The 20,367-nt window shown below is 46.0% G+C and overlaps 1 protein-coding gene across 1 annotated transcript in view; it reads left to right on the top strand.

Annotated features, from left to right (window-relative positions):
- The window catches only part of TRABD2A (TraB domain containing 2A), a 118,658-nt gene extending 98,701 nt beyond the window's left edge, over positions 1 to 19,957 (top strand). Inside the window, exons 6-8 of the mRNA XM_054987621.1 lie at positions 2,354 to 2,444; positions 8,948 to 9,214; positions 19,280 to 19,957. Coding sequence (XP_054843596.1) covers positions 2,354 to 2,444; positions 8,948 to 9,214; positions 19,280 to 19,502 — 581 coding nt within the window. The 3' untranslated portion in view covers positions 19,503 to 19,957. The remainder of the gene's footprint in view (positions 1 to 2,353; positions 2,445 to 8,947; positions 9,215 to 19,279) is intronic.
- The last annotated feature ends 410 nt before the right edge of the window (positions 19,958 to 20,367 follow it).

The raw sequence follows: 20,367 nt of genomic DNA, 5'->3' as shown, positions 1-20,367 counted from the left end.
TGTTTTGTTAACAACTATTTTAAAGCACCCTGTTTGCTGCAGTCCTTCCTGTACTGCTGGCACAAGCAGAACTGTGCCAAGCACGTTTTCCTTTCTGCTCACATATTGCTGGATCAACACCAGAATTTTTTGGAGGGGGTTATGGATTGAGAGCACATGAGAGAGCAGAAAATACGAAATAAAGAGATGGCTCCCATCTTGGAGGTAGTTGTTGCTTAAGCTAGGAAGGTTAGGAATTATTTCATGAACATCGTTGGAAATTACTTATCTTAGTAGCTTTCAAACGTAGCTTTCAAAGGAGCCTTTCCAGGGCCCCTTGTCTGGTGAGAGAATCCTGCATGTTGCAATGGATTATCCACTCATTTTGGGACTATTGATGCGGGGGGGGGTGTCATTTATCTTTCAGGAAAAAGTGTCTTCCAGTAATGATTTTTTTTCCTGATGGAGTCTGTTTTCACACGCACCTGTAAGATCATGTGAAACTCAAAGAATGAATCATCTTCCTAGTATGATTTCTTGGCACGATCCTCTTTAATGGCACAGTGACGTCAGAAATCTCACCGTTAAACGGGATCCTGCTGGGAAATCGCACTAGGAAGATGCTTCGTTCTGTGAGTTTCGCACGATCTTCTGGAGGCTTTGGCCCTGTGAAAATGGACAGACAGGAAGCTCCAGGAATCACTGAAATGCATTTAGAAAACTACTACTATATCCTTTGAATTTGAACTGAGGAATTTAAAGAAGGTTTAGCATCTAGCTAGCTTGCTGAATCTAATAATCAGGGCTCATTTCAAGGGGGAACACAGCAGAACGGCGTTCCAGCAGTTCCCCCAAGTCAGGTGGCCTCACCCACCTTCCCTGGCCCAGCAGCCACCCGAACCTGGCCGTTTTGTCCCCGATCCCGGCCCTTATCCAGGTTTCAGCCTGGATAAGGGCCCGGATCGGGGCCAAAATGGCCAGGATCATGTCGGTGCCGGGTGGGGAAAACGGCCTGGACCAGGTTGCTGACGGGTGGGGGAAGCCTCCCCCGCTGGGCACCAACCTGATCCTAGCCATTTTGGCCCAGATCCAGGGCGAAACGGGCCCAAAACGGCCCAGACTGGGACTTGGTACTGATGCGATCCTGGCTGTTTCGGCCCCAATCCAGGACATGTTGGCCTTTATCCAGGCCGAAATGGGCCCAAAACGGCTAAAAATGGCCATTTTGGGTTCATTTCGGGGCTGAAGGGGCCCAGTTCGTGGCCAAAGGGGCCTGGATCAGGTTGGAGTTGGGCGGGGGAAACCTCCCCCACACAGCAGTGACCCAGCCACGGTTGTTTTGGCCCTGATCCTGGCCCGAAAGGGCCATTTTTTGCCCTTTGGGGCCCGGACCAGGACCAAAACAGCCCAGACTGGGTCAGTGCTAGGGCCCGGCTCCGACCCGATCCAGGCCGTTTTGCCCCTGATATGAGCCTGAAAGGCCCAAAATGGCCACTTTCGGTCATTTTAGGCCGTTTTCTGCTGGGAATGGGGCCAAAACAGCCAGGATTGGGTCAGTGCCGGGCAGGGGAAGTCACCTTCCAGCACCGACCCAGTTCCGGCCATTTCAGCCCTGATCTGGGCCCAAAATGGCCATTTTTGCCCATTTGGGCCCCATTCCCTCTAAGATTGGGGCCGGAACAGCCGGGATTGGTTCCTTGCTGAGTGGGGGAACCCTCCCCTGCTCAGCACTGACCTGGTCCTGGCTGTTTCAGTCCTGATCCAGGCCCCAATGGGGCCCAAATAGCCTCTTTTGGCCATATGGGGCCCGTTTCGGCCCAGATCAGGACCAAAACTGCCAGGATTGGGTCAGTACCTGGTGGAGGACCCCTTCCCTGCCCAGCACAGACCTGATCTGGACTGTTTTGGGCCTGATCCAGGCCAAAACGGGCCCAACATTGCCATTTTGAGCCATTTTGTGCCTGTTTCGGCCTGGATCAGTGCCGAAAGGGCCCTGATCAGGTCACTGCCAGGTGGGGGAACACTCCCCCATCTGGCAGCAGCCAAATTCCGGCCTTTTCGACCTGCTCAAGGGGTGTGGCATATGCTAATGAGTTATGCTAATGAGTTCCTGCAGCTCTTTTTCTACAAAATGACCCCTGCTAATAATCCATATCATAACAATCAGTTTCTTTACTGTCACTACACACCCGTGGCCACATCTACGGTGGTGCCGCAACTTGCATCCCGTTTGGGGTGGGTCTGCTGCATATTTTTGCAAAATGCCCTCTTTTTCATGTTGATGTTTTTGACCATTTATGTGGACAGCTTGGAATGTGGTTGTTTGTCTGCATGGATTCAGATTGTTTGGGATTTTGTTTTTCCTTGTGTGTAGGTCATTTCATGGGCAACAACACGGTGATTGATGTTTTGAGGAGAGCAGGGTATGAGGTAGAACACACCCCTGCTGGTCAAGCCGTCAACAGGTAATGCATGAATTTTCAGTCTCTATCTGGTGTAGGAAAGAACCTGTAACATATGAATTTCACTCAAGATGTGCTGCAAACCCTTATTTAAAGGAATTTGCAGACCAGTTTATTTTACTGAGTATATTCTGCTTCCAGCAGCTGGTGAAATTAGATAATTACCCTGAACAGCAGCTAAATGTTTGAGCTAAACTCATCGAAAACATTGCATTTACCTGACAGGAATTCTGTTTGTGATGGCATTGGGCAGAGAGAGGGACCCGCTGGGGCTAATTACTGATGATATCATCATGCCCGGCAGAAGTCGCGCAGAGAGCCTGCTCCACAGGAGGCCAGTGCGGCAGGTGTGGCCAAACACTGTTCAGCCTAAGATCTGCCTAAGGATATAACCCTGTTTGCTGCCAGTCTTGAGTTTACCTTCTACTAGCAAAGATGTAGTCGGCTGGCAATTTCTTATTTCCTACCAATGTAACCCTAATTTTATCCTTTATGCAGTAAAGTAATTTTACAGAGCTAAACTGGAGTGTGTGTCTGTTTTAATTCACTCCAAAGCACAATTTCTGTTAAACTCTGCTAATTTAAGTATTAAGTATTTATCTCCCTACAAGTTTCCATCTTGGTTACAAACCTGCTTAGCATTAACCATGTTTAGCACCCCGTGCAGTGCTTCATGGTTTAAAAACAAATCATAGGAGGAAGGAAGAGAAATCTATTGGACAGGAACAGAATGCATGAGCCTATGCCAATCTCAGTTTTCTAACCATGGTTAAAACAGTGGAAATCTTATATAAGTGCCAAACCAGTAGGCCTCTAGCGTACTCCTGATCTTTGAACCACAATTAGGAAGCTGGAAATATTATGTGTAGATTGGACCGCCGTGGTCTGACCGCATGTAGGAGTTCACTCCAGTGGTGGAGGAGAAAACCACACAATTGTAGGACCTGCTTCTGATCTCTTAATTGCAGTTGAGAAGCCGTTATTGTAGCGCCTTTCCCACTGAAACTGAGCCTTTACCAGCTCCGATCAGGAGTGGTGGTTAGGTGTTGGTCCGTGTTCCCACATAAAACATAAGGGAATAGTTCTTTACCTTTGGTTGTTTCTCTCTGTAATTTTCAACAATTGAACACACTTTGGCCTTTCTTCTCCTTCTGGGAGCCCAAACATTCTTCCAGAGTGAGTCACTAACCATTTACCCCTCTCTAAATGGTAAGTGAATTGTAAGCTTACATACTTGCACTTATCCTGGCCTGGGGCTATTCCCTATTTCATTTTGGCGGTGGGAAGGGGAATGCCCCTAAAGGTTACTCCTAAGTCCACCTGTGATGTCCCGAGAGGCTTTTGCATTCCATCCCCTATATTTTTGTGTGTCTGTGTCTTTAATCAGCCTGCCTGAAATTTGCTTTACATTCTCTTTCCTGAGTTCAGGTTCAGTGAGTACACTTGGCAGAGTATTAAAGGCATGAAAGCTCTTTTGCTTTACATTTCCTCTTCTTGTGTAAAATCAGCTTAGCATTAAGGGAGGAGGAAAATGTACTGTTTTGTGGATATTTTCTTCTGCTGTGGACGGCCTGTGGCACACATTTCGGAAGAGAATGGATATGATGGCTCAGAACTTTGTTGGGTTGCGTCCATATGGAAGTTTCACTGCTGCTCCAAACTGGAGCAGATTTGTTTGGAGCAGGCGCATGCAGTTGCAGTCTACTGTCTGGTCCCTCCTCCCCACTCCCCGTTTTGCGCTGATCTTTCTGACACCATGTTTCATACAGTCTTTTTGGAAAGATCACCGTCAAGGTGTTTTGCGTTCTGTGTGACTGGAAAGTCATTCCACATGGGAGTGGATGAGGGCTAACAAGCTGAAACATAACCCCGAGAAGACAGGTGCTATTGGTGGGGGGAAGGTTTGACTCAGGAAATAAGTTACCACCTGTTGTAGCTGGCATTGCACTCCCCCTAAAGGCGCAAGTTTGTAGTTTGAGGGTGCTACCTGACCTGGGCCTTTTGTTGGATAAACAGGTGGCAATGGTTGCCAGGGGGTGCCTTCTACCAGCTTTGGCTGGTGAACCTGCTGCAACCCTTCCTGGGTCGTTTCCACATGGCTTACCTACTTGCATTATGTCCCGGCAGATCACGCAAAAAACGCGGAAGATCATGTTTTTTCATGTGAGATTTGTGCGACGTCGTGACGTCGCGCAAATCTCACGCGAAAAAAAAACGATCTTCCGCATTTTTTGCGTGATCTGCCCGGACATAATGCAAGCAGGTAAGCCGTGTGGAAACGACCCTGGGCAGGAATGAGCTTGCCACTGTAATAAATGCCCTGGGAACATCTAGATTAGAATACTGCCTTGTGCTCTGTGTGGTTCTACACTTGTAGACTGTCCAGAAGCTACAGTCGGTACAGAATGCTGTGGCCAGAATGGTGACTGGAGTGGGACTTAGAGACAGTCACACCAGTCTTGTTCCAGCTGCTTTGGCTTTTGATTTGCTTCAAAATTCAGATCCAATTCAGGGATTGCTATTGACATTGAAAGCTTGGGACCTGCATACTTTAAAGGCTGCCTTCTCCAACATGAACCTACCCATCCACTCTGGCCATCTTCAGAGGCCCTGCTTCAGGTGCCCCCATCATCCGAGGCGAGACAGGTGGCATACTGAGAAAGGGCCTTCTCAGTTGTGGCACCAAGACTTTGGAACTTTCTCCCCCGGGAGACTTGTCTGTTCCTCTCTATTGCTGTCTTCTGCCAGTGGGTGAAGGCTTTTTTGTTTGGTCTGGCATACCCCCAATATCTGGCATTGGCCCGCCTCCCTCTTCTTTGTGTTCTATCTTCCTCTATGTGTTTATTGAATTGTTTGTATACGATTTTAAATGTTGTTTTAAATTTAAATGGTTGGGGGGGAAGGTGACATATACATGTTTTAAATAAATGCATTAATGTTATTATTTATTATTATTATTATTGATGTCATTTATAGTCCGCCTTTCTCACTGAGACTCAAGGCAGATTACACAGTGTGAGATTAGAACAGTCAGTTTCAAGGACATTTCTGTAAACAATGCACAAACACAATTTTACAAAGACATAGCATTAGCAAGAATCCAATACAGAGTCGAAGAAATGCTGTCACAAAACACAAGCAATTCTAGGGCTGATATGAAGCACAAGTAGCTCATAGGAGCGCATATTTAAGACAACAGGTAGTACGTAAGGCAACATAGTGGTGAAGTCTATGGTCCTTAACACATTAGCAAAGCATCTGAAAGCCCAACCCCCCCCCCCCCTTACAGTGCAAAAGCCTTTTTGAATAATTCAGTTTTGCATTGTTTGTGGAAAGCTAGGAGAGTGTTGTATTCCTTTCCTCATTTTCCCAGGTCCACTACTCCCCCACCACCACCTTTGCACCACTGAGGGCTTTTCTGTGACTCCTTCCCTCCCAGTCAGTAACTGTTAGATCTTTATAGTGTTATAATGCTGTCGTGGCATGATCTACTAGTACATCTGGATTCCAAGCTTTCGTTTAAAAAAAAAACCCTTCTAGATTGTATCTACAGATTGGTATAACATTATAACAATATAGTGATATAGAAATTACTGATTTTTAAAAATCTTCTTGTGGCATGGAGGGGGGAAATGCAGAGAAATTAGTGGTATGGTGGAGGGAAGCGCACGAAAAACTCCTGTGGAGGAAATCACCATCCCCTCTTCCAAAGTCTTAAGGGCTCTTTCGTCTTTGGAATTGCATGGTTGGAGACTACAGAATCCTTTCCGTAGTGTTAAGGAGGTTTAAAAGGTAAATTTCCCCCAGAACTCATAGCATGTACTTGCAGTTGAAGCAAGGATCTAACAGTATTTCTCAGTCTTTTGATAATGCACATATACTTCTTTTTTTTCTGAATTAAAATTGGAGGTGTACCCCAAGCAGTTTTCTTTTAGAGTATACAACAATAGTAAGAACTTATCCGCCCTCAGAGGAGCGCAAATCGTTGCCCTGTGCAAGCTTTCTGTGAGGGTAGGCAAGTCTGTTGTGCCTCTGCATTGGTCACTTAACCACTTCCAGGGCTTTTTTTCAGCTGGAACGCGGTGGAACGGAGTTCCGGAACCTTTTGAAAGTGGTCACATGACTGGTGGCCCCGCCCCCTGATCTCCAGACAGAGGGGAGTTGAGATTGCCCTCTACCTTTTGAAAATGGTCACATGGCTGGTGGCCCCGCCCCCTGATCTCCAGACAGAGGGGAGTTGAGATTGCCCTCTACGAGGGCAATCTCAACTCCCCTCTGTCTGGAGATCAGGGGGCGGGGCCACCAGCCATGTGACCATTTTCTCCAAGGGCAACCCACTGAGTTCCACCACCTCTTTCCCCAGAAAAAAAAAGCCCTGACCACTTCCCATCACACGGGTGTTCCCAGGTTGTTATTAATGGCAACAAATATGGAACCCAGTAGTTTTAGTAGAGACTTTCCATCTAGAGACACGATGCTGACTTTTAAAGGCCAAGAGACTGCAGGAGGAGACGTGATGCAGCCCCTATTTGTCTTGCCTGTGCCTGCATCACCTTCCTCTCTTCCTGCTGCAGCAAGACCCTATTCTGCCTCACAGCAAGCAATGGGAAGCTGTTTCCCCACTGCTTGTCATCACCTCACAGTTTTTCAACTGAAGTGAGTGTCTCCATTTTGTAATTTGGCAACCCTACTTGAAAGGAATCCCCTGAGAAACAAGTTTCTAGTCCTCATGGTCACCAAAACAAAAAAAAGAGTTCAAAAAGTGTGTGATAGGAGAAGGTGGAGGCAAGCCCACCCACCCCCCACCCAATGGTAGGCCAAGGCCCAGGTTGGGAGGAGGTGCCATCAGGCCAACCCGGGATGAAGACTGACCTTGGAGCATACCACGGCAGGCCTCGCCACTGGTGGTCGGGGTGTGGATGCATACCCACACCATTGGGTGGTGGCTGGCTGCATTGGCAGGGGCTGTTGGGGGAGAGGGTGTGACCTTGGGGCTAAGAGAGTCTGGGTGAGTGCAGAGAGGAGCCATGGGCCATCATGGCAGGTCTGTTTGTTAGGCTGTGCCTTAAAGGTAGTTGTTGGGCATGCCTTGGGTGGCCAGAGGAGGAGGTGATAGAGGTGAGAACTAGGCCACGGGCTGGGAACGGGGAAGCTCACCGCTTCCCAGTGGCAGGATAGTTACGTAACCAGAGCCAAATAGAGGTTGCATTTGCACCTGTATCTAGTGTCCAAGTGCTTCCTGTGACCCAGGGGCGGACAGAGCCTCACCTGTTCCCCAGTCTGTTGTGGTTGTCAGTGCTACGGGTGTCCAGGAGATGCTCAGCCCTTGACAAAGAGTTATCCTGAAAGGTTTGGAAATGAAGGAGGTCTGAGAACGTCGTCCATCTTCGTCCAGTATGGTTACCTGCCATGTCCAATCCTCTTCTCCTTAAGTACCTGTACAAATGAAATCCAAGTACAATTGTTTTAATTGCACCATTGAATGTATGTAAAGAACAAACTTTGAGAAGTGTAAAAATGTGTCCTGTTGGCATAATTTATTCTGCCTGCAAAATCTGAGTTCTCCCCCCACCCCTTAAAGAGTATAAGTTTTGGAGTCTGACCCTTCAGAATATTTACCCTGCATAATCCATTCATTTCAATGGATGGTGAAAATGCTTTATGCCGTCTAGTATTTGCTGGTTCACAGTATGTAGTTCAGACTGTCTTTGTTACACAGTGCCAAACACGGTGCTAAATCTTTATAGCTAGCAATAAGCTATTTCAAGTAAGCTTTAAAGAAAAACAGGCTAAAAGTGTTGGAGCCTTTGTTAAATTTTCACCAAGAGAAACGTGCCCTGACCCAGATAGCCCAGGCGAGCCTGATCTTGTCAGATTTCAGAAGCAAAGCAGAGTCGGCTTTAGTTAGTAATTGGATGGGAGGTCTCCAAGGAAGACCAGCGTTGCAGAGGCAGGCAATGGCAAACCACCTCTGTTAGTCTCTTGCCATGAAAACCCCGCCAGGGGTCACAGAATCATAGAGTTGGAAGGGGCCATACAGACCATCTAGTCCAACCCCCTGCCCAGTGCAGGTTCAGCCTAAAGCATCACCACATGTCAGCTATGACATGATGGCACTTTCCACCACCAAGAGAAGAGAGGGCGATTTTTGCTGATTTCCTCTTTCTCGCTGCAAACCTCAAATTCTCTCTATGCTGTTCCTCGATGATCCCAAGGAGCAGCATTTTGTGGATCATGGTGGGCCACAACTGAAATGGGGGAAACAAGGAAATCCTGTTCCACCAAAAGAAATGTCTTCTGTTCTTACAGGTTTACTGTAAGATCCAAACCAGTGTATGGGCAGCTCATACTGCCACTGCTTTGAAACTTTTGTTTTCAGTGAGATGAGATGTTTGCTGTATAGTCTCATGAATAGTCTACTGTTTCTTCCTATATGCATGTGAGAAATGCCGACCTTCCCTTCTAGGTCATTCTTTTCAGTGGTTTTTTTATTTTTCCTCTCCTAGTGGGAAGAATCAAAAGACCCTGTCTGCCCTCTCTTCGTCTTCCCCAGAATATGCTTCCTATATCATCTCTCAAGAGCTCCACCCTTCCCAACAGCATCCACAGAAAGAGGAGGAGGAGGAGGAAGAGCTGCTGCCTCACTTGCTGCTGCCTGAGAGTATTGACCTGCTGGAGAAAGTGGACAGGAAATACAAGAAGAAAAAGAAGAAACAGCAGAAAAAACAGCGCTTGCGCCAGTTCAATGACCTCTGGGTACGCATCGAGGAAAGGTAATGAGCTGGTAGAGGTAGACTGTTGTGTGCTTATGGATGGAGGACAGTCATGCTGCTATCCCATTCTCCCCACCCTCTGCAATCAGGGCCCTGACCTGGATAGCCCAGGTGAGCCTGATCTCGTCAGATCTCAGAAGCTAAGCAGGGTCTGCCTTGGTCAGTAGTTGGATGGGAGACCTCCAACAAAAACCAGGGTTACAGAGGCAGGCAATGGCAAACCACCTCTGATGGTCTCTTGCCTTAAAAACCCCACCAGGTGTCACCATAAGTTCGCTATGACTTGATGGCAGGATTTCATTTTACTCTGACCTGGATAGCTCAGATCTCAGAAGCTAAGCAGGGTCTGCCTTGGTCAGTAGTTGGATGGGAGACCTCCAACAAAAAACAGGGTTGCAGAGGCAGGCAATGGCAAACCACCTCTGTTAGTCTCTTGCCATGAAAACCCCACCAGGGGTCACCATAAGTCAGCTATGACTTGAGGGCACTCTCCACCACCACCATATCGCTGTATGACATGCTGAATTCATTAGGCGATGTTTCTTAGTGTAGCCAACACAGCTGTATTACTGCATCTGCTATGATTACGCAGAGCTGATATAATAGAGTGCTTCTGAGTGTGTGACCCGTGAGTTTGGGGAAGCAGGATTTACCTTTCTGGTTCAAATCTCAGCTTCTTTCTGAATTTTTAAGTAATGCATGATCAGCCCTTCCCCCTGCAATGTGAAAGATCATTATATGAATTATTAAGGAAAGATGGGAAGGAAGCTACTGAAAAACAACAAATAAAGGAAATATTTTAGTAGCCTTGTCATGTTAATTCTGAGCCAGTCCATAGAGTGTGGATCAATAGATCTGCAAAATGGAGCTAGGTCTTAGAGAGGAGATTTCCTTTTTTCAAAAAGTCCCAAGTTTTGTAGAAACATCAGCAATCTTTTTTTTTTTAAATCAAGGAATTAAACCCCCCCCCACCACCCCTACAATGCCCATGGCTTTAAGAAAAAAAATGCCCACTAAGCTCTTGGTTTCCCTTTTAGAGGGTGCTGGGCAACCACAACTTATAACTGAGCCTTCCGAATATTGGTTTCTGAAATCAAAGCCGTGTGGGAGAGGGAGCAGGGGTGGGCTTGGAGGCCAGAATGCTCTTAGGAAGATTCCCATCCTTCTCCCTGTCATATCATGGAGGAGCAGTCACCACCAGAGACTTTACTACCCACGGAACTGAGCCTGGCAGCAGCGGCCCTGCACAATTCGGACAAACTTTTCCCAGGGAGAGGTTGCCGGGGAAGAGAAGGAGAGAAAGTTGAAGGAGGGGGTGCAAGCCAAGGTTGGTTTGCTGTCGGTGGGAAGAAGAGAAGGAAGGAGAAAAGGAAGAAGCTACAAGGGCTGCCAGGAAAGGGAAAGAGGAAATGGTGGGGAGGATACAGGGGGGAACGAGTTTCCTCCCCTACAGGTGCTTGTGGACCCCCTACTTGTTATCAGGTAATAAGCAGAAGGCCACAAAACATGAAAGTGTTACAGTGACATGGAACTTAGAGCAAAACTCAAGAAAGAACACTAACATTTCATTGTATTGGGGGGGGGTGAGAGAGCAGCTTATTTTTGTAATTTTTGTCCATTTACCCTGTGTTTCTTGCACAAACTATAATAGGAAACTCTCACTGTTATTAGTAGCAGGGCTCCTTCTTTTAATGTTTTGTTATATCAGAGTTGAAATGCAGTAAAAGCCGGTTAATATCAAGCCTTTAGACAGATCTGTGAAGGTGCAGGCATTTTTGTTTATTAAAATATTTATATCCCACCTTTTCTCATGGCTCAAGGTGGCTTACAAAACCTACAAAACAAAAACAAAACCTCAAATACTGCCCCTCCTTCTAATAAAGATACCTACAGTCTATACTACAGGCAGGGATCCTTGTCAAACCTGTTCTGGTTTACATCTGCACCTTGAATAACTTCGTGCAAAGAAGGGCTAGCTTTTGGCAGTTACACCATGAATTTTGCTACATTGCTTTGGTCCGGCTCCTCTATAAACGTGTCTACTGGCAAGGTTATTCTTTGGTTTGAATTGCCAGTTGGCTTCTTTCCACTAACTTACGAGTCTCCTATGGGGCTTTTAGCCACATAGAGGTAGCAGGGTTTAAAAGGCATGCTAATTGCCTACAAATTCCCAGAGTGGTTTGGGGGTAGGTGGGTGGATAACTGCACATGGCCAATACACAGCTGAAAGAGAACACGACAGCCGGATGATATTAGAATAATGGATATGAATATGCTTTTTATTGTGTTGGTTGGTGTTTGTGCTTCCTTCACCTGGAATGTGTAATAGTGGTTCCCATCAAGCAGTTTAGAGCTGAAGGAGAGATTTGAAAGGATGTCAGCTTCCCGCTTCAACTCCACTTTTGGGGCAGGGAGACTTCTGTGCATGTGAGAGTAGCTATTCCCTTACCCTTTTTGCTTCTGGTGCCTGGTTCTAATTTTTCTGGCCTTCCTCTGCTTTTTTGTGCTTTCCCTTTTCCATATGTCTCATTTTGACTTGATCTTTTTAGTCTTGGTAGGCTTTATCTGTAAGGTGGGGGCTTCCAGAGTGTGCTAAGAAAAAGGGAAGGCTGGTGGGGATGGAGAGCCTCGGATATCATTGTTGTGCTGGTAAATACATTTAGTTCTGGATATCTTTGTTCTTTGTGTGAAAGAGGCCAGTGGTACCATCTGATACAGGCGATTGGCATGTGAGTTAGTGCCTTGTGCTGTAAAAACATTTCCCCTAAATCAGGGCTTTTTTTCTGGGAAAAGAGGTGGTGGAACTTAGTGGGTTGCCCTTGGAGAAGATGATCACATGGCTGGTGGCCCCGCCCCCTGATCTCCAGACAGAGGGGAGTTGAGATTGCCCTCCGCGCCGCTCAGCAGCGCGGAAGGCAATCTCAACTCCCCTCTGTCTGGAGATCAGGGGGCGGGGCCACCAGCCATGTGACCATTTTCAAGAGGTGCCGGAACTCCATTCCCCCGCATTCCAGCTGAAAAAAAGCCCTGCCCTAAATACTGATGCATTATGCGACAGCTGCCAGGAGAAGCATATTTTTTAAAAAATGGGGAAGCATAAGGGCATAGGCCTTGTCAGACTCGGATCTAGGAGACTCGGGTTAAAATCCCAACTCTGCCATGGCAGTTCACAGGGTGACCTTGAACTAGTTGCTTGCTCTCTTGGCAGAACTGATGGCTATTAGGATAAAACGGAGGAGGGGATAACCATATTGTAAGCCACTTCAGGTCTCCATCAGTGATGTGGGTTCTCCAGGAAAATCTGAATGGGAAAATTTACTGGTTTGTATTTTTTTTAAAAAAAATTTAAATAACGTTAGTGGAATTTATATGTTAACAAAAGAATGCAAACACACCATTTTGAGGCCTAGACTATGTATGAGCATCTGGGGTTATCCTTGCTTCATATCCCACATTTAGCCTATCCAGGGGTCATTTCATAGAAAAAGAACTGCAGGAGCTCGTTAGCATATCTCATTAGCATATGCCACACACACACCCCTGACATCACCGGAAGTGTGTCAGAAGGCAACATCCATCCCTCAGGCCCCTTTCACCAAAAATCTCCAGGTATTTCCTGAAAATAAAGCAGAATGAATTTAAAGCAGTTTACCGTTCTCTGGAGAGCCATCCCCAGTGGCCCAGCTTGCACTCAGTCACTCACTCACGAGTCACGAATGAAAATAAAGCAGCAGAATGAATTTAAAGCAGCTTACCCTCCTTTGGAGATGCAGGCCCAGTAGCCCGGTTTGCACTCTCTCTCTCACTCAGGAGTCATGAATGAAAATAAATCAGCAGCTTACCCTCCTTTGGAGATCCAGACCCAGTAGCCTAGCTTGCACTCACTCTCTCACTCACGAAAATAAAGCAGTGGAATGAATTTAAAGCCGCTTACCCTCCTTTGGAGAGCCAGCCCCAGTAGAGCCCGGCTTGTACTCACTCACTCTCTCTTTCTCTCTCAATCTCTCACTCTCACAAGTCATGAATGCAAATAAAGCAGCAGAATGAATTCAGAGCAGCTTACCCGCCTTTGGAGAGCCAGCTCCAATAGCCCAGCTTGCTCTCACTCACTCTCTCTCTCACTCATGAGTCACGAATGAAAATAAAGCAGCAGTATGAATTCAAAGCAGCTTACCTGCCTTTAGAGAGCCAACCCCAGTAGCCCGGCTTGCACTCACTCATGAGTCACGAATGAAAATAAAGCAGCAGAATGAATTTAAAGCCGCTTACCCTCCTTTGGAGGGGAGGCAGTGGGGAGGAAAAGGAATCACGTGAGTGGGGCCAAAACACACGTGACCTCTTTCCAGATCTATAGGAACGCCGTTCTGGCGCATTCCCCCTCCAAATGAGCCCTAAGCCTATCTGACATTACTGATTCGCTGCACAACAGCTCTGGCAACTATAGATGATGATGATGATGTTATCTGTGCTTATATACCGCTCTTCTAGACAGATTAGTGCCTCACCCAGAGCAGTGAACAAGATAGTGTTATGATTTTCCCCACAATACAGCTGGGGAGCTGAGAGGAGTGGCTTACCCAAGGCCACCTACTGAGCTCATGGCAGTAGTGGGATTCGAACCAGTAAAGTGCTGAGTCACAGCTGAACCACTTAACCACTGTGCTACAGCACAGATAAACAGACTATATTTACATATGATGGGGAGAGATTTTGCATGAGAAAATACATCATTGGAAAATTTTCCAGCCTGCACCACTGGGGGTGAGGATCTTTTGAGTTAGAATGGAGTGGTGGAGGAGAGCACCGCAACAGCGGTTGCACAGAGAGAATTGCGTCCGGGACCTAGAAGGGGGAGGAAAGTTTAATCAGAATTTGAAATGTTTATTCTCTGTATGATTAACCACTCCATCATTATCCTATGGAGCTATTTTTGTATTATGACAGTATGAAGGGAAAAAATTGAAGTGTAGTGTTTAGTGTTTGTAGTTCATTCCCCCCCTCTTCTTTTTCCATCCCCCTTTGTCCCTTCCCTCTCCCCTTTCCTTGTGATAGTCTTGTGTAGTGCTGTGTAGTGTTTTGTAGTTTGAAAAATAAAAAATTTATATAAAAAAAAAAAAAGAGTTAGAATGGAGTGGTTTTAATCCCCATCCCGTGTTTGAGGAAGGGGCCGCAGCGCAGTGGTAGAGCATCTCCTTGGGATGCAGAAGCTCCCAGGTTCAATCCCCGGCATCTCCAGTTAAATGAATCAGGTCAGAGGTGATGTGAGGGATCCTCATGTTATACCCAGAGAGCCACAGCAAGTCAGAGTGGACAATACTGACCTTGATGGGCGGTTGAGCTGATTGCGTATAAGGTCAGTTCCATTTGTTCATGTTGTTTCCAAGATCTCTTCTTTGCTTTCTCCCAAACGTGTTGTTCACTTGGTGGTAGAGAGTGCCCTCAAGCCATAGCTGACTTACGGCGACCCCTGGTGGGGTTTCCATGGCAAGAGACTAAAAGATAGTTTGACATTGCCTGCCTCTGCAGTCCTGGTCTTCGTTGGAGGTCTCCCATCCAATTACTAGCCAAGGCTGACCCTGCTTAGCTTCTGAGATCTGATGTGATCAAGCTCACCAGGGCTATCCAGGCCAGAGCACTTGTCCTTTTAATAGAGGCTTGGAGGTGGAGAGTGCCCTCAAGTCATAGCTGACTTATGGCAACCCCTGGTGGGGTTTTCATGGCAAGAGATTAATAGAGGTGGTTTGCCATTGCCTGCCTCTGCAAACCTGGTCTTCATTAGAGGTCTCTCAAACTCCTCTGGAAAAGTAAAGTAGTAACTTGGGGTATGGTTTCAGTGGCAGAATAAATCTGCCTTTCAGCACTGATGAGGTTTACTGATGGCCATTGGAAGGAGATTCTGCAAGAGGATATAATGAGTTTCTGCAAAGTGAATACACGGCCAGGATTGCAAGAGTCTGGAGCTGGATTTATGTTCTTTTGCCGCGTGCTTTCATTGTGCATTCCTCGCAAGTCCAAGCAATATACATGCCTTCCTTTCTGCCCATACTCTCATGTTATAGCAACAGGCATTGGCCACTTACTAAACATTTTACTTTGGGCCAGTTTCTGTGTCAGACTTAAGTATTTGGCAGTTACATATAACTTAGTTTTTATGGAGTTGAGGCAGAAAGAATAGAAGTGAATTGCATTAATCCACATGTTGCTGCCGTGAGGATATTTCTGGATGTTCTTGGCATCGCTGTTTGCCAACAGTGTGTTTTTTATTTCAGGGCCTTGTGCGCTTTTTCCCCAAGTGTCATTTTGGCTTTTTGCTAGAATAGGGTGGATAAAAATAGAAAAATATTCCTCTGTAGTATAACTTCCAGGTACATAAAAGGTTATGCTGTACATTTTTCTCCCTGAATGGCTGATTTTCTATGAAGAGGGATACTTTTATACGGAGGAGCTTTTTTAATTTAAATGTTTTATTTTATTTGAAAAGAAAACGAAAAGGGAAAAATTGAAATAAGCCTCACACACAATAGAAATAAAATATGACAACCACGGTAAGAAACCTACACATAAGCATCCATAAAAGATTTCAAAGTATCTAAAAATGAGTCCATCCTATATGCCATACATTCAGATATAGAAGAAGTTGTAAGGTCCTCCATCCATTGAATTATGAGAGTAGGCCTTTGTCTCTCCAATGTTGTAATATGTTTTTCGCTACAGTAAGGGCAAGGAGGGTCCATTTTTGTTGACTTTGTTTAGGTTACAGGTAGGTTGTTTAAACGTACATAAAAATCCTCAAAAATGAATGTGTATTCTAATACAAAGTTAATGCATAATAACTTCCTCCAAAAAAGGTTGAATAACTAGATATGTCCACAGCATATACTTAAGATCTGCATCCTGTAAGATGCAGCAACAGCAATTAGATACTGTACTTAGTCCTCTACTAAAAAGATGCTGTGGTGTCCAATATACCCTAAGCCATGTTAGCCAGGAAGGGTAGTTTAAAAAGACAGAGCCGGTAGCAGGGCAAGGGCTTTGCAATACACTAGAGTTGTGTGAAGGGGCTGTGACAGGACAGAAGGGAAACTACAGTCCATTATAACCTCTCCAGGTCCAAGCCCAGCTCTGGCAGGCAGCCCCAGCCCATTTCCATTCCTGGCTGCCCTCTGGTTGCACTCCCACACAGTTTTAGACTGGAGAGGTGAAATTGACAGAGCCTTCGGGGAAGGCGAAAATAAAATGACAAGTCCTCTGAGGAGCGATCGCCACTGGCTCTGTCTTTTAAAACCGTGCTTCCTGGCTAAATTTGCATCTCCCTACATTTGACAAACATGTGTCAAGGCATCTCATGTAGTTGCGGCTTAAGATCCATAGAAGTGGCAGGTATGGCATTTAAGACCTTATTGCTTTGGCAAAATTGGGTGATCTAATTCCTTATATAGAAGACCTTTGTAATCATGAGAGTCCCTCACTCGTAGTCTGAAACATTATAGCCCCTATTGAGGCTGAGAACTAAGCCTAAGAGATTGAGCTATAAACTGGGAAGCACCTGGTAGAAACTTTTCCTGTGCCTTGAACTGGCCTGTTGACCTTAGACATGCTGTCAGCTTGGATCCCTCCCAAAATCTCAACCGATGGAAAGATTCCATCAGCACAGTTTAACCTCTCCACCTTCCCCCTCCTGCTACCGTCCAAAATAACCCCCAATATGCTGCTGCTGGGGGGACAGGGGAACTTAACCAGCAGGAACAGCATGAGAGAGGAATCAGAGGTCTGCTTTTGGAATGGAGAATCAGCAAAACTTGTACCCCCCCCCCCTTTGCATGCCTAGAAGTAATCCACGTATGGGATCCAACCGATTGCCAGTGCCCCCTTCATCTTTCTGCAGTGCGGGGGCCATGCAAGTGAATGACCTCACAGGATTATTGACAGGTTTGCGGAGGATGATGTCCGTGAAATGTTCTGAAGAAATTGCTGATTCACAGGTGCACGCCCAGAAGAGATCTGTATGAGGGTGTTATCGTAGCAGCCATTTTATTTTCATTTCTTTTCCTTTCCCTGGTACAGAATTTGGGGGCGGGTGGTGGGTTGTGTGTGAAATTCTACACTCATCACTGATTTTTGCCTTTTTTTTAAAAAAGTCATTTAAATTTAATTTAAATTTAAAAAACTTTAATGTATGAAGCGGGTTCTTAAGCTTGTTGTTGTGGGAAAGGGAAGAGAAACAGTCTCTAGTGCCCTGGCTTCTTTGCTTGACTCTCGTACCTTTTTGCTGATGCTTTGATAACTAGGTCTGGCAGGAAGCTCTGGCCCATGCGACTACTCAATATAAGCCAGTGGCAAATGCTCCCCCCCCCACCCAAATTCTGTTATAGCCAATTAGGGGAAAGGGAGCCCAGAGATACAGAAGGGGTGTGTGATTCAACTACAAAGGATTGCACAAGACTACAATTAGGAGCGATTAGAGCAGGTGATTGAACACGAGTGGTGATTAAAAGGGATTGAAGGTTATATGGGCTTCTCCCGAGACAGCAAAGCAATGCTGACCTCCTTTAAGCCTGGCTAAATCTACACTTAGCTACAATTTGCTAGTCAACCCCTGACAGTATTAAAAACTCAAAACAAAACAGGACGTTTAGCTTCACCTTCAAGCCACGCTTTTATCTAAGTTTAGTTGATCAGGCTTAACTGCTACAGCAGAGCCAAACGGAGTTACCTCCTCAGCACACGATGTTCCATTTCTTTAGTTTGGCTTCATGCAGGGCTTTTTTTCACCTGGAACAGGGTAGAACAGAGTTCCAGAACCTCTTGAAAATGGTCACATGGCTGGTCGCCCCGCCCCCTGATCTTTAGACAGAGGGGAGTTGAGATTGTCCTTGCGGAGGGCAATCTCAACTCCCCTCTGTCTGGAGATCAGGGGGTGGGGCCACCAGCCATGTGACCATTTTCTCCGAGGGCAACCCACTGAGTTCCACCACCTCTTTTCCCAGAAAAAAGCCCTGGCTTCATGTATTTTACCTTTTCTTTGGCCTAGTGCTTAACAGTGCAGTCCTGTGATGTGTTACTTCAGTTAGTCAGCAGATTAGCCAGCTTCCTAACCCTGTTCTCCTTTTTATTTATTTAGGAAATGTACATGCTGCCTCTTCAGAGGCCTACTCGAGGCAACTCACCATTCAATACAATACAATAAAACCAAGCCATTAAAAATAAGCCAGAGCATTAAAACAAATGCCGAGAAGCTTAAAATGATCTCTGTAAAACAATGCTAGAAGCAGACCATATAACAGCTAAAAAAGATGGAACCTCTCATTAAAAGCCTGAGTTAAATGAAGTATTTTGGCCTAGCATCTAAAAAAGGGAGTCTCTCTACATGAGACACCTTATACGGGGATGCTCAAGTGTAGGGAGATGCAATGTTAGCTGGGAAGCATAGTTTAAAAAGACAGAGCTGGCAGAGATTGCTTCTCAGAGGGTTTGTTAATTTCATCGTTGCCTCCCCAAAGGAGAGGTGAAATTGACAGAGCCTTCAGGGAGGTGAGGATGACATTAACAAACCCTCTGAGGAGCGATCTCCGCCAGCTCTGTGTAGAGAGGTGAAATGGACAGCCTTCAGCGCTGTCTTTTTAAACTATGCTTCCCGGCTAACATTGCATCTCCCTACACTTGAGCGTCCTTGTATAAGACGTCTCATGTGGAGAGACACTGAAAAAATAGGAAAGACAGGTGCCAGGTGAGCCTTGAGGAGAGGAGGGCATTCTGAAGGTGAAATGCCACCACTGAAGAACCTTGTCTGTGGTCACCAACCTGCCTTACCTCTGGAGGCGAGGGACAGAGAGTAAAGCTAGAGTAGAGGATCTTCACTGAGCCTTTGCTTTCTTACTGGTTTTACTGTATGTCACGAAGAGGAAAGCAGAGAATTCACTAAAGGGCTGCCAGCAGACGCCCTGTGTGTAGTTCCTGATAAGGACGTACCTTTCAGTGGATGCTAAACCTGCTTTATTGTGCTCCTGTCTTCTTTGTGAATAACGTCTGATTAGAGTTGCACTCTCTCTCTCTGTTGCCTTTCAGTGCTACTGACCCACCTCCTCGGATCCGAATAATCAATGGCTACATCACTGTAGAGCCCCAGCCACGGGGACAGGGGCTTTCCAGTCACATCCAGACAGATACCAGCTGCTCCGGTGGTCTATTTCCGTGCCTCCCCACTTTGACATTGACTTTTGTGCTGCCCACCGTGATTATGCTCATGCCGGAGTATCTCTTCCGAGCAGAGCTTCCTGTTGCTTGGTGAAAGAACACTGAAGAGAAAACGAGGACTCTGGTGACCAGGAGATCACCTGTGTGGATTTTTTAAGGGCTCGACCTTTTCCTGATTCTGAACCACTAACATGATTAACGGGCTTGACCGTGCCCAATACAGGAGAAGATATTTTTAATGAAAGGCATTATTTATCCTTCTCTTGCAGAAGAATTATTTCATGTTATCCCATAATGCTTTGGGGAGATGTATATGTAACATAGCTGCAGTATGTTTTTAGCTATATGAAACTGACTTGAATATGGATTTGTTTGGGGGTTGGTTCATGGCTTCTGCTTTGTCTTTTTGAGCACCACTAAAGCAGTAATGGCTTGAGCTTGGAAAGAGTGTCTTGATTGCAGTTGTATTGGAATGAAGTGCTCTTTGTTTGTTGGCCCTCTTTCCCTGCTTTACCAGTAGCTCCCCCCCACACACACACACACCCTCTAAATGTAGCAATTAAGAGCCAAGCTACAAGTGACGCCTTACACAGGTTGGACACTTGTCAGCTTCCCTCAAGTTTTGATGGGAAATGTAGGCGTCTTGGTCTTGCAGCTTGGCTCTCGGTTACAGCGGCAAGACCAGGATGCCTACATTTCCCATCAAAACTTGAGGGAAGCTGACAAGTGTCCAACCTGTGTCAGGCGTCACCTGTAGCTTGGCTCTAAGGCTTTCCCCACCAGCTTTTTTCAAGAAAAACTCTACCTGCTAAAGATGCAGAGCTAGAGAAAAAGTGGCGATCCTATCCCTCAGAGTTTGACAGCTCAAAATTTCCTTGCTGCTTTACTTTGAAATGTCGTTTTGTGATTTTACCTATTCAGAAGGGTCACTAGATCCTTGCCCAAAGATAGTGCCTACT

This window comes from Eublepharis macularius, chromosome 8, assembly GCF_028583425.1.
Source record: "Eublepharis macularius isolate TG4126 chromosome 8, MPM_Emac_v1.0, whole genome shotgun sequence".
Classification (NCBI taxonomy): domain Eukaryota; kingdom Metazoa; phylum Chordata; class Lepidosauria; order Squamata; family Eublepharidae; genus Eublepharis; species Eublepharis macularius.
This window is presented reverse-complemented; position numbering and strand designations above follow the sequence as displayed.